This window comes from Aristolochia californica, unplaced genomic scaffold (assembly GCF_029961685.1).
Source record: "Aristolochia californica isolate CCGP_79_NKW_82.1479 unplaced genomic scaffold, dmAriCali1.0.hap1 SCAF_1, whole genome shotgun sequence".
NCBI lineage: Eukaryota > Viridiplantae > Streptophyta > Magnoliopsida > Piperales > Aristolochiaceae > Aristolochia > Aristolochia californica.
The window spans coordinates 7671670-7686573 of NW_027181770.1; the positions used below are offsets into that span (position 1 = coordinate 7671670).

At 39.0% G+C, this 14904-nt stretch overlaps 1 protein-coding gene across 6 annotated transcripts in view; it reads right to left on the reverse strand.

Annotated features, from left to right (window-relative positions):
• Nucleotides 1-2916, reverse strand: part of LOC137958211 (uncharacterized) — a 35201-nt gene extending 32285 nt beyond the window's left edge. For all 6 annotated transcript variants that reach the window (XR_011113907.1, XR_011113881.1, XM_068805264.1 and 3 more), the window contains exons 1-5: nucleotides 2094-2916; nucleotides 1820-1875; nucleotides 1327-1436; nucleotides 1040-1193; nucleotides 767-859 (exon numbers count right to left, since the gene is read on the reverse strand). Coding sequence is in view for 4 of the 6 variants with exons in the window: in XM_068805264.1 (XP_068661365.1) it covers nucleotides 767-859; nucleotides 1040-1193; nucleotides 1327-1436; nucleotides 1820-1875; nucleotides 2094-2826 (1146 nt within the window). In the remaining 2 variants the exon portion in view is untranslated. The remainder of the gene's footprint in view (nucleotides 1-766; nucleotides 860-1039; nucleotides 1194-1326; nucleotides 1437-1819; nucleotides 1876-2093) is intronic.
• Between the last annotated feature and the right edge of the window lie 11988 nt (nucleotides 2917-14904).

Below are 14904 nucleotides of genomic sequence, written 5' to 3' on the forward strand. Positions count from 1 at the left end.
CCCTGATGCCCTATAAAGTTTGAAATTTAGATTTAAGAGAGAAGAGAGAAGAAACAAGAGTAAAGAAGAAAAGAGAAAAGAAGAAAAGAGAAAAGAAGAAAGAAGAAAAGAAGAAAAGAAGAAAAGAAAGGCAGAATAATAAGCTGCTCTCACAAGGAGGAGAATTTGATCCCTATCAGGTATTATATCAGTTAAGTGAAAGAAAAGGCAAATGACTAAAATGCCCCTAAGTACAAGAGTTCATAATACACTACATATAAGGACCTAAAATAAACAGAAAATAGAATAGACATATCGATTAACTTCCTGTACTGCTATCCGATATACTAGATGCAAGCCACAACAAATGCACTACTAGATGCAGATATCACATTCATAGAAATACCAAAACTACCCCTAATCTCAGTTTCTAAATGTAAAAAAATTTGTCAAAGTACATAAGAAGAATAGTTTCAAACATAGATGAGTCCCCTGCCTGAGGTTGTCAGGAGACCACATGTGGAACCTAATAGGGAAGGTGGGCCAGGAAAACCCACCATGGGGCAGTCATGAAATGTTAAATGTCTTTCGTTCTCTAAAATAATGAAATTATCTAGCTCTTAACTGTTTAGTGGTGCATCTCATATTATGCGAGCCACAACAAATACAAATCAGACGCTCAAGAAGGTTGCCTCTGTCAGAGGCCACAAGAATCAGCAATGAAGCTCGAATTGACTAAACGGATAATAAAAGAAAAGCACACAAAAACACCATATAAAGTACATACAGAATTTTCTTCAGGGGGAAACATCTGATGAATGTAGCATATCTTTGATAGTAGGTTCAATGCTTCAGGTCGCTTCCCTTGAATTTCAAATGCCTATAGCCATCAAAAACACAATAAAATGGCACATTATTTAAAATAGACAAATAACAAGGAACAAAATAATGCCTCAAAGAAAATAATACCAAAATAGCAGCTAAATATATCATCATAATGATCCAATCTCTCATCCAAGTGAGAGGCTAGTAAAGGTCTCAAGTAGGACAAGGAAACTACCCAAGCCTGCAAAAATGCTGAACGTGTACTTGCTGCAACAGCAGCAGATACAATGATTGCAGCTCGTGTATTCTCAAGCCCTATGTTCTCTGCCAGCCCAGCAAGGAATTCTCGGGGCCCCTCCCCGTCGACCTGCATAGTATTATGTTGAGACCTGCAACATGTCTGGTAAAGTCACAACTTAGAAAGTGGCAGTCAAGAAAGCAAAAGTTGCTGCATGATGGGAAAATAGGGAGAGAGAAAAATGAAGGCTGCCTATTGAAGCCAAAAGTTGGGAAAAACATTACTTGCAGCAACAGTTGAGAATAAATTCGACTGATGCACGATAAAAGGAACCTCGAGCATTAGTTGTGTCAAAGGAAACATTTGCTCCAGAGGTCTTGCATATATGACGGAGCTGCTTCCCAGAAAATAACAGAAAGCATAATGTTAATACTAAAAAAGTGAATGTGAACAAGAAGGAAAACACTAACAAGAAAAACAATTGCAGTATTGTTTTCTAAACAAAATTCAAACATAGTTCTGAGTACTAAATTAAAAAACCTAGTTATATAGATTGTAACGATGTCATTAAAAGCCTTAAATCATTAATAAGTCAAACAGTCCAACCGAGTCAAATTTATACATAGACTTATAACTCGTTGGATTGCAGTATGGAGTTGAGTTTATGCTTAGAGAGATAATTGAGTTTATGCTTAGAGACATAACGGCAGCACACAATAAGGCAAGTTACGTTGACTCAGTAAGAATAAGAAGAAATAAAGACTAAACAGCACTGACTTGAACAATATCATCCTCTGTAAAATCCTTTCCGCTCATTCTATTATCCATGATAACTGGGAGATCAAAGTGAATAAAATGAATTTAATCAAGGAGAACTTGACGGAACCGCTGAGTAGATGGGACAAGTGACTTTACCTAAGGCACAAAGAGATGCAGAGTATCAACATAATAATTCAGAAAGTTAAACTCCACAAGAAACAAAAAATTGAAAAATGAAAAAAAAGAATGAAAGAAAAACAAAGAAGAAGAATGTAACAACATAACAGCTAACCTCGTATTAGTCTATTAGCCTCCCTCTGTAACTCCGGAATCCCCGTCGTCACCACATGAGAACGAACTGAATGTGGCCACCAGTCCGGCAAAGTCTCCTTCTTCAAAGCACGTTTGATCGTCCCGCCCTCACGCATTCTAGGCATCGTTCCTCCATTGTCTAACGAGGAACTAAATGGAACGTTAATTTTTTTCCTTTCTAATTTCTTACCAACGGTCACCTCTCGTCCCCCTAGACTCCGGTCCCTCCTGCGGACCAAGTCGACTCCACCAAACCCCATCCCCGTGTGAATCCCCAACTTCACGAGAAACCTAAGCACATAAAACAAAACGAAGCTCCAAATAATAAAGTTCCCCAAAAAGTGCAGAGAGGAGCGCCGACAGGCTATGATTATGCGTCCATTTGGATTGACAGTAACTAGAGATTGCAGATCCGTGAGAGCTTCGGTTCCCGAAGAAATAAATCTGTCAAGTTTCCCCTTTACTGAGTTCACGAATATGTTCACCGACCTGGTAGCTCGACTAGAAATTTCGTCAAGATCAATAATCATTTCGAGTCTCTCATTCGATTTCAGAGTTCTCTTTGGATAGCGTCGAACCACGCAAGATGGGAGTCGCACAATCCGTAGACTTTTAGAGCTGACGCGCCCATGGCGCGATAGTGGGGAGAACAACTTCCGCCACTGGCCATGACAGCCGAGGAGAGAAGATGACGATGTGGCGGAAGCGTTCATTCGAAACGACGCTACTGGGTACGTTTCTGTGGACTTTAACAAAAACACCAAGGGTCGGAGATGGACGGCCAAATAGCCGAACTCACATTCTCAAAGAGGGAACGGGAGTGCCCCAAATGCAGCAGTAACATGTCTCCAAGTAGAACCTTAAAATGGTCATTAAAATTTTAATAATGACTAAATATTAAATATAAAAAATATAAAAAAGGGCTCTCAAGAATCTCTCATAGTAAATTTCGTCAGTGAGAAGGGAGGCTGGTTAGTCCTTTTCGATCACTAATGGAACTCATCTCTTCAAATAAATAGGTCTCATCTATATTTTTTATGTGATTGGAAGGGACATAACCCCGTTGCTAGAACTCGTTCTAATGTATCCGATCCCCATTCTTTACATCTCTACGCTTTCGCTTTGTACTTTTGAATTTGTAAGAAACTAAGATATAATAGTAGATGTTTGAGAAATTTTGATGTATCTACAAAGCATGTTACTTTTAGGATTAAAGTAGACTTTTTCTTTGTGAATTATTATTAACAATAAGATGTTTTTTTTATCTTTTGATGCTATTAAGAAGATATTAGTTTTTTTGGAACTTTCATTATTGACATGTAGCACAATGAGTTAAAATTATCTCTTTCAAAAAGTGGTAATATCTGGGTAAAATATAAGCTTTAGGGTGAACCTTGATGGATCAAATCAAACATGTAAGTTGTATAAAAGATACTCTAAATTGGCAAATAAAGAATGACAAGTACCAAAATACTACTTTAGTGATAATCTCAACTTAGGGGGGGTTAGTCAACTTGAAGGACAAGATGATCTTCAACCACATAACGCCCTTCTCCACTTGAAGTCGTTAGTGGAGCGCAGATGAAGCTTCATCTCAATGCAGGGGATGAAGGGGCCCTTCATCTCCACGGTTTAATTTCAATCATGTGGAAGAAGGCCTTTTTTTATCTTCTTCGAATTGAAGGACGGGCGACGCCCTCGGCCTCGCTCTCTCTCGTCGCACCCCCCCCCATCGCGCGTCGTCTTTTTCTTTTTTCTTCCTCTCTCCAACACTCCCTTCCCTCTCTCGTCTCCCTACGCCCCCGACATTGTTCTCGGCTTTCGTCTCCCTGCGTCCCCGACGTTGATCTCGGCCACTATTTCAGTTCCCTCTCTTCTCCGGCTTCAATTCTCGGTCTTCTCTCGGCCTCACCCTCTCTGTCGCACCCCCTCTCTCGTCTCTGTGACTCCCTCTCTTCTCTCAGACAAGCTCTCTCTCGCTTCTCTCTCTCTATTCCCTCCCGACCTCCCTTTCTTCTCTGTCTTCTCCCTCTCTTCTCCCTTTCTGCTTCCCACTCCCTTATCTCTCTGGCTAGTCTCGATTAGGCATCGATTTCACCCTTCGGCTTCGGATTTCCCCCTTCGATTTCACCCTTCGGCTTCGGATTTCCCCTTCGATTTTACCCTTCGGCTTCGGATTTCCCCAAATTTCAGAAGGTATGCCTAAACCCGAATTTTTTTTCATTAAATTAGTGTTTTATTTTATTTAAATTTATTTTCAGTGCGTAATTGGGGGTTATTTGTGCATTATTTTGGGATTTAGGGTTACGGTTTAGGGTTTATGGTATTTTAGGGATTAGGGTTTAGGGTTTAGTGCGTAATTAGGGTTTATGGTTAAGGGTATTTTAGGGATTAGGGTTTTTAAGGTTTAGGGGGTTTAGGATTTTTAAGCTATAAGGTTTTTTGGGTTTAGGGTTTGGAATTAGGGTGTAGGGTTTAGGGTTCAGGGCTTTTAATGTATTAAGTCCTGGAATTAGTATTTAGGGTTTAGAGTTTAGTAGGTGATAGGGTTTAGGGTTTGATGGTTTAGTTTTTTTTTTTATGGTTTGTGTTTCGGGTAAGGTTTAGGCTAGGGGTTTATGGTATTTTAGGGATTAGAATTTTTAAGGTTTAGGGGAGTTTATGGTTTTTAAGGTTTTGGGGGTTTTGTGTTTTTAAGCTCTAGGGTTTTTTAGTTTTTTTTTTTTTTTTTTTTTTGGGGGGGGGGTTGGTTTTGGGCTTTTAAGGTATTAAGTTCTGGAATTAGTGTTTAGGGGTTTTTAGTCCAATTCAAACAAGGTTGAGTCGCCTACATGGGCGTCCATTAGCCAACGAAACCCGACCCCCATCACTGACGAGGTACAGTTCATAGTGACTGCGAAGTTATATGGGGCTCTACCAGGGGTTTTCGGTGAATTTGGATTTGATGTGTGTGTGTTTTCATTGTTTAGTGCATATGCATTAGTGAAAATAATTTAATTAATTTTGAAATGTGTGAGAATGTTGTTGAGAATTTTTGAAGTGCTATGAAATGTTTTTGCCATGTGGTGAGGAGATTCGGGTATTATACATATCCACCACATGGTATTTTTTTTATGGTTTGTGTTTCGGGTTTACGGTTTAGGCTAAGGGTTTAGGGTATTTTAGGGATTAAGATTTTTAAGGTTTAGGGGGTTTATGGTTTTTAAGATTTTGGGGGTTTTGTGTTTTTAAGCTCTAGGGTTTTTTAGGTTTTGGTGGGGTGGGGGGGGGGGGGGGGGGGGGGGGGGGGGGGGGGTGGGGTGGGGTTAGGGTTTAGGGTTTTGGGCTTTTAAGGTATTAAGTTCTGGAATTAGTGTTTAGGGGTTTTTTAGTCCAATTCAAACAAGGTTGAGTCGCCTACACAGGCGTCCATTAGCCAACGAAATCCGACCCCCATCACTGACGAGGTACAGTTCATAGTGACTGCGAAGTTATATGGGGCTTTACCAGGGGTCTTCGGTGAATTTGGATTTGATGTGTGTGTGTTTTCATTGTTTAGTGCATATGCATTAGTGAAAATAATTTAATTAATTTTGAAATGTGTGAGAATGTTGTTGAGAATTTTTGAAGTGCTATGAAATGTTTTTGCCATGTGGTGAGGAGATTCGGGTATTATACATATCCACCACATGGTATTTTTTTTTATGGTTTGTGTTTCCGTGACGAGTAAAGGTTGTCTGATAAAGTTTTTTTCGTGAGGACCGTATCGGATTTAGATTATACATGGCTGCAAGAAGACAACCAAGTGGTCGAACAAATGATATTTGGACATTCGATGATGATAGCAAAATGCTCGATCTCTTGGTCGAGCAGGTCAATCTAGGGAACAAGTTGCCTAACGGGGTGTGGAAGCATGAGGTATACATGGACTGTGTAAATAAGTTCAATGAAGACACAGTCATGAAAAAAACTGTTGAGCAGGTGAAGAATCGAACAAGAGCATGGAAGAAAACATACCAAACGGTAACGAGCTGTATCAACACTAGTGGGTTTGGTTGGGATGCAACCACACAACGAGTTACTGCATGTAATTCTATATGGCTTGTTTACATAAAGGTCAGTAAATCTGTATGGCTCGACTATATGATGTACTATAAAATATTTTTTATGTTTTTCGCGTTAGTATAACTCTATTCCAAGACGTCTAAATGATGTTTTATTCTTGTAGGAGCATAAAGATGCTGAGAAGTACAGACGTGAAGGCTGCCCCCTATACGACAAATTAGCTGTGGTGGTGGGAAACACAATAGCGGTAGGGTCAGGAGCTGCAACCTTTGTAGATCAGGGCGATGAGGTGATCCGTGAATCGAAACATGTCCCGATGGATGAGCCAGCGGATGTTGATATAGTTAGGGATACTCCATCACCATTATTAAGCATGGATGAGTCTCTAGGTAATCAATCTGAAAGAAGTAAACGGTCATCTTCAAGTCGTCGTAGAAAGAGAACCGAAATGCCTGATAACGACACTAGTAGCAGAATTTTTTATGCAATAGATCGAATTGCTCAGACATTTCAGAATTTCATGATGAAAGACGATATTGTAAGAGGTTGCGTCAACGCCCTCAGGGAAATCCCGGACTTGCCTACAGAATTGAAGTATCGCGCTCCTTCATGGTTGGATACACCAACTAAGAAGGTCATGTTTATGGAAATGACAGTGGAAGAGCGGGTTGAGTGGCTTAAATTTTGTTTTGAAAACTAATTGTAATGCGTTATAAATACACTATTTTTTTGGAATATTATTATGTAGTAGACATGATATTTGAATTATGACGTTGCAAAACTTATTAGTATGGTTTGTATTTAAATTTGATATGTTGTTGTGTTTATATATTGCATAGATAAATATGGTGTTTTGAGTATGGATGTGGAATGTGATTGAATGTAGGATGTGGATGTGATTGAATGTAGGATGTGGATGAATGTAGGATGTGAATTGAATGTAGGATGTGGAATGTGGATGAATGTAGGATGTGATTGAATGTAGGATGTGTGAATGTGGATGAATGTAGGATGTGATTGAATGTAGGATGTGGGAATGGGGATGAATGTAGGACGTGGGATGTGGATGAATGTAGGATGTGGGAATGTCGATGAATGTAGTGGGGATGAATGTAGGATGTGATTGAATGTAGGATTTGGGATGTGGATGAATGTAGGATGTGGGAATGTCGATGAATGTAGGATGTGAATTGAATGTAGGATGTGGGAATGGGGATGAATGTAGGATGTGATTGAATGTAGGATGTGTGAATGTGGATGAATGTAGGATGTGATTGAATGTAGGATGTGGGAATGTGGATGAATAAGGTTGTTTATAGGTGTGATTGCAAATAGGTTATGATTGAAGATTGATGTTTACTCGTGTTTATGAATTTTAGGCGATTGAATTTGTGGATTTCCATGGATACTATGACAGACGATGAAAAGGTTGCAATTATGGTTGCATTCACAACTTTGATGATCGCCATGGAAAGATACTATATGTACCATTGCAACAGACGTGTACCACGTTCTTGTGGGATGAATGGTCCATTGTATTTGCAAAAGGCACTAGACAAATCTCTAGTTAAATTTTGTAAAGTGTACAGGATGTACCAACTGGTATTTCACAAATTCGCAGATATACTTTCTAGTAAAGGGTTTTTATCAGCCACAAAGACCATCTCAGTTGAAGAACAACTTGCATATTTCCTCCTAACTGTTGGTCAAGGACAAGTGTATAGTGTCACAGTAGAGATGTTTGATAGATCAAACTGGACGATAAGTAAGTATTTCAACAAGGTGTTGGATGCAATCCTCAAACTTCACTCTGATTACGTCAAACGGCCTTCGGAACGCACACACTCGAAGATTTTAACAAATTCAATGTTTTATCCCTACTTCAAGGTAACATCACTTCCTATAACTAAATAATTTTACATTAATATACAAAGTTAGTAAATATTAATTGAAAATGTATAATTAGGATTGTATTAGAGCTATTGATGGAACTCATATCAAAGCCAACATTCCACTTGAAGATCAACCAAGGTTTTGGAATAGAAAAGGTTATCTCTCACAAAATGTGATGGTTGCATGTTCATTTGATATGCAATTCACTTATGTACTTGCTGGATGGGAGGGGTCAGCAGCCGATTCCCGTGTATTGAAGGATGCATTGACTCGTCAAGATAAAATCTTTGTACCTGAAGGTAAGTAATATATTTTTATGCAGTACTTTTTTATCTATTTTATCTTCAATTATTTTATGTGGTATATAATTTTTATTATAGGAAAATATTATCTAGTCGATGCTGGTTATGTAAATCTTCCGGGATTTTTGGCTCCATATCGAGGAACCCGATATCATCTGCAAGAATTTGGAGATAATATTCCTAGAAATGAAAAAGAATTATTCAACCGAAGACATTCATCTTTACGGAATATTATTGAGCGAACTTTTGGTGCTTTAAAAGCTCGATTTCAAATATTAAAAGGCACTCCTCCATTTTCTTTTAAGATCCAGGTGAAAATTGTACATGCTTGTTGCATATTGCACAATTATATACGTGCAGAAGATTATGATGATATATTTGAAGACGAAGATGATGATTCGGGTGGCGAGCTCGGTGGAGGAGGTGATGCGGTCCAATTAGGTGCAATGGATGATACTGACAGTGACGATTGTGATGATCTTGAGGATGTGGGTAGCCAAGTAACAAGCATTCGGAGGCAGAGTGCATTAGAATCCACAAGAGCCGCACAATTTCGAGATGCCATATCGACATCCATGTGGAACGATAAATGATGGTTTACTCTTATTACTTTTGAACATGCGTAATTTATATGTACTAAACTTGTAACTCGTTGATTGTAATATTAAAGGCACGAACTCGTTATTTGAATAATTTTTTTTAGGTTATTTTAAAAGTTGTATATGTATTTATTTATTATTTTATTTTATTTTATTACTATATTAAACTTCATATTTAAGTCTCTGGTAAATAAAATATAATTAAAGTATGCATTTGATTAATATATCAACATTAATTATGTCAAAATATATTATTAATTAATACAATACAAATCTATGTTATGTTATTAATATAATATTTTTTATTTATTAATCAGAATTTTTTTTATTCACTCTATTGTATTAGTGATTTAATAGTGGTAATTAAAATATTGTTAACTCAGACACTTTGGTTTAATTAGTTCATTTTTATAATTATTAAAATCAATAATTTTAAATTTCTATAAGATGAAGATGAAGATGAAGATGAAGTTGTCTTGACTAACACCCTATTTCAAAGATTTCGAAGATGAAGCTGTCTTGACTAACACCCATTTCGAAGATGAAGATCATGTAGATACATAAGATGAAGATGAAGATGAAGATCAAATTTTCATTTTGTTGACTAACCCCCCCTTACCAAAGAACTTTGGAGACAAGTGAATATTCCTTCTACGACATGATAAAAAAGATAAAATCAAAGATCTAAGACCTCTATAATAACTTGTACTAGATCAATGACAAATTCCAAGAAAGTTTTCAAACTCCAAGCTTGAAAGGAATGAAAGAAGTTACATATCTAAAACCATATAACACATCTTGAAAAATCTCAGGCTCATTAAATTTCAAGTAAATTCATCTACTATTCACCCCTTTCAGGTCCAAGAAGGAATTAAATTCTTATGGAAGGTAAGTAGCAATTAATTATCTCATAACATTACTAATAGAAGACAACATACTTGTTGAAGTAGTATGAATTGCATCTATTGTAATTAACTGAGTGAGTGGCATGAGTTGTAATTATGATAGATTTTATGTTCTTTTTTTCTTTTTTTCTCATATACTAGAGTTTCTACCCTAAAACTATAAGAAGGAGGAAGGCACTAAAATTTGTGCTCTAATTCCTCACTTTCTCCATCTTCTTGCCTCACGTACTTAGCCTTCTCTTCTTTCCTCTTTTATCCATCTTCTTCACCTAAACCTTAGTTGTTCCAAGTATAAAGCCCTAACATGGTATCAGAGCATGGATTCTATGGTTTCAAATAAAACTTCTTCCAAAGTGTTAAAAGTATGTAAGGATGAGTTTTTTCAATCATTGCAAGAAGCAAGGTGCTGGATTTTTCAAATTCCAACAAGGTTCTAAATCAAATAAGTGGTTCCTAATATTTGAAACTTATTTTAATTATCCAAAACCAAGTCCTAAAAATTCCACTTTTATTTTAGCTGCAAATGTCACCGAAGATTTTCGACGGTGAACCAAGGCCACAGTTCAAACTCTGGTCTTCACGGGAACGAAATACGTCGGACGACAGCTGATGGCACAGCGAGAGCTCATAGCTCTTATGGCGGTGGATGGAACCACCACCACCTCATGGGACTTACGAGACAGTCCAGATAGAGAGCGTTGTGCTCTCTGGTCTCTCAGCGAAGACGACGACGTTGAAGAAGATGAAGAGTCTTTCGAAAATCCTCCCTTGTCTTTCTCTCCTTTCATTAGCTATTTAAACTTAGGTTTTAGGGAATATTACAAACTGGCCCATGGACCCAATACAATGCCCCCACCCCCATTAAGCCTAATCTAATTACCCTACGTACATAACCCAAATTATCCAACAATTATGAACCTAAATTTTATTTAATATACATTTTAAGATATCATAACATCCCCCCTCAAATTGATGTTGGTGAGTCAACCAGCAACAATTTTCCAACCAGTAAATTATGACGTGGTTGAGACAATGCTTTGGTGAAGACATCAGCCACTTGAAGATCCGAATAAATGTACATAAGAGATATTACCCGACGCTCCAAAGTGTCGCAGATAGAGTGACAGTCAACCTCAATGTGCTTGGTGCGTTCATGGAAAACAAGATTGGCCGCAATATGAATAGCACTCGTATTATCCGCATGAAGTGGTGTAGTTGAGGTCTGAGGAAACTGGAGTTCAGCAAGAAGACCGCGGAGCCAAATAACTTTAGAACATGCAGTAGACATGGCGCAATACTCGGCCTCGTTAGATGACTTGGACACCCCGTCCTGTTTCTTACATTTCCAAGAAATCAGTGTATCCCCTAAAAACATACACCAGCCTGTAGTAGAGCGACGGGTATTGGGGCACCCTGCCCAATCAGCATCACTGTATGCAACCAGTTGTAGCATGGAGCCTGTAAGAAAGAATAATCCACGAGCAGAGGACTCGCTCAGATAGCGGATGATGCGCTAAACTGCCACAAGATGAAGGTGTCGAGGAGTTGACATAAACTAACTGACCTGATGAACCGCATAGGAGATGTCCGGGCGAGTAGTGGTCAAATATATGAGACTCCCTACCAGTAATCGATAGATAGTTGGATCATCAAGGAGAGTCTCTTCATCTTTCCTATATTTGACATTGACCTCCATAGGGGTACACACCGAAGATGTGTTATCCAATCCAGCGAGAGTAATAAGATCTTGAATATACTTATGCTGGTTTAAGAAAATACCGTTGGGTTTGTGATGTACCTCCAGCCCTAAGAAGTACGTGAGTTGTCCAAGATCTTTCATATGAAAGGTGGCATGCAACACCTGTTAAAACTTGGTAATCAGTCCAGAGTCAGTGCCAGTAATGATGATGTCATCCACATAAACCAAGAGAACGACCATGCCCGCGACAGATTTATGATAGAATAGAGATGAATCATACTAACTCTGTGTAAACTTGTGGAGAATAAGTGTGCCGTAAAACTTCTCAAACCAAGCTCGGGGGGCTTGCTTAAGCCCATACATAAGACAACGTAACTTGCAAACATGATCACAAGAGGAGGTAGGCATACCCGAGGGGAGCTTCATGTCGACATCTTCCTGGAGGTCACCCTGGAGAAAGGCATTTTTCACATCCATCTGATGCAGCGACCAGGACTGAAAGGCTGCAATGGCTAATATAGTACGGACTGTGGTCATCTTGGTAACTGGCGCAAATGTTTCCTCATAATCAATCCCATATTCCTTCTTGTTCACTAGGGCCATAAGGCAGGCTTTGTACCGATCCAATGATCCATCTGAACGTAGTGTGACAGAGAATACCCACTTACTCCCAAGAGGCCGAATAGTGGGAGGACAAGTCACAATGTCCCAAGTGTGATTTTCCTCTAACGCTTGTAGTTCTGTTTGCATTGCCTTTTCCAACACTCATGTGTCATAGCCTATTTGTACCAAGAGGGAATGGAAATAGAAGATAAAGTAGCTGCAAGTGATATAGGGGAGGGGAAACCATACCTATCATGAGGGCAAGAAGGACGAGTTGATCTACGAAGAGTGATGGGGGCAGGAGCAGAGGGATGATCAGGAGCAAGCGCCAAGTCGGGATTAGGAGGAGGTAGCGATGAAGTGGGGCGAGGCTCATCAAAGCTCGGTAGACTAAGCAGAGATGCAGAAGGTAGTGTAAGTTGAGAGGGAAAGAAATATTGATTTTCAAAGAAGACCACATTTCGAGAAACACGGACTCGACAGGCTTGGGGATCATAACAAACATAAACTTTTTGAGAAATGGCATACCCAAATGTACACATAATTGATTGGGCTATAAGTTTATGTCGTTCATGATCAAGTAGACGCACAAAACAAACACAACCGAATGTCCAAAGATCAGTGTAGGAATTAGAATAACCAAATAATTTAAAAAATGGAGAGACATGATGCAAGGTAGGTGAGGGCAAGCGGTTGATTAAATGAACTGAGTTAGAGAGTGTTTCACACCACAACCAGGGAGGAACAAATGATTCAATGAAAAGGGTGTGGACCATATCAAGAAGGTGACGATTTTTCCGCTCAACAACCCCATTTTGTTGCGGTGTCGAGGGACAGGAACGCTGAGAGATAATGTCTTTGCTTTGAAGAAAGTTTTGGAATTCAGTAGACATGTACTTGCCTCCAGAGTCAGAGCGTAGCACTTTAACGTGAGCAAAGAATTTTGTTTCAATAAGTGCAAGAAACCTCTTAAAAATGAAAAAAAACTTTAGACTTAGCCCGTAAGAAGTAGACCCAGGTAAATCAACTAAAATCATCAATAAATGTGACAAAGTACTTATATTGTGCATGCGAGACAACATGATCAATTCCCCAGACATCACTATGAATTAGGTCAAAGCAGTGGGAGGCATGCAAGGCATGATGATAAAATGGTAAAACTTTACTTTTGCCAAGTTTGCATGATGAACAGTCAAAATAAGTAGCAAGAGAAGTGTAGTCTTGACTGCCTAATAAACCTGATTTAAACAATGTACAAAGGACATCTGAGTTTGGGTGGCCTAGACGTCTATACCACATCTTAGTGCCAGAGCCAACAACACTACATGCGAAGGAAGAATAGGAGAACGTGGAGTAAAGGTGGATAGAAAAACTTTAAGTGGCAATAGCCTGCCCACTTTAGGCCCCTTCGCGATCACTTTCCTTGATGCTTGATTCTACACAACACAGCCAGAGTGAGAAAAGTGAACATTACAATTTTTACCAACCAGTTGACCAACAGACAAAAGGTTTGTTGATAGGTCAGGAGACACAAAGACATCAGCTAAAGAAGGAGAGAGATCACCAACAACACTAATAAATAGAGAGCTGCCATCAGCAATGTTGATGTGCAGGTTTCCATCATACTTTCTGAAGTTAGAAAGAGACACCACATTGTTGGTCATGTAGTTTGAGGCACTAGAATCAAAATACCATGGCTGAGTAGAGATTTTCTGCTTACCTGATATACCAAAAGTAGAAAAAGTAGATATGAACATCTGTTGTACTATTTCAGGAGTGAGAGTGGTTGAACTTGCAGGTACTGGAGAAACCAGAATTGTAGTGACTGGGATGGCAGTCAGCAATGTTGCAGAACAAGAAGTACTAGTGGAGGCATGATAAGCTATATTCTTCTTCTTTTCACGACGAGTAGTGCAAGTTGCGATGAGATGATCGGGCTTCTTATAGTAGTTACATGATTTCTTGGGGCATTCCCGAGTAAAGTGACCATATGCTTTGTAGTGGAAGCACTAAACAGAACTCATGTCCCGACCCTTATTTTTTCCTTGTGCTACATAATCCACATGAGTCGACATATCAGCTTGAACTCGATGTTCCATGTCAGCCTGAGTAGCAATGCGTTATTCCTCCCTAAGAATTCCACTCAAACAGGCATCTAGTGACGACACTGGATGACAATTCATTAGATGTGATCGAGCAATCTCAAATTCTAGACAGAGCTTCATCAAGAATTGATCCCTTTTACTGGTTTCATGTACGTCTTGCTATTGAATTTATGGAAAAGACAAATACTTCATTGACTTCATTAAATTATTATAATCAGAGTACATGAACCTCTATTTATAATAGAGGAAGGTAGTAGAGTCCAATTACAATAAAACTACCTTTGTCCCAATTACACCCAAACTCTAACAGTTAAAGATAAGTCCTAGCATACTCCACTGATATTGTTGTTCAAGAACGACAACGAGAGGCCTTGGCATCAGCTATTTGCTTGTCAAATATTAAGCCTTACCTTGAGGTTGCCAAGACCCAGCTTCTAAGTTCCTCCGCTTTTCCATCCTTCGATGACATCAGTGATACGTTACTACGAATACCTGATCCATCCCCTCCTTCTCCTACTAATGCTCCATCAGCTATGTTCTCCAGAAATTGGGGTACATCATCCTCATATTGAGGACGGGGCAAAAATATGAGAGTGGGTAGAACTATGGAGGGGGCAGAAAATAGAGGTGGGCCTCGACTT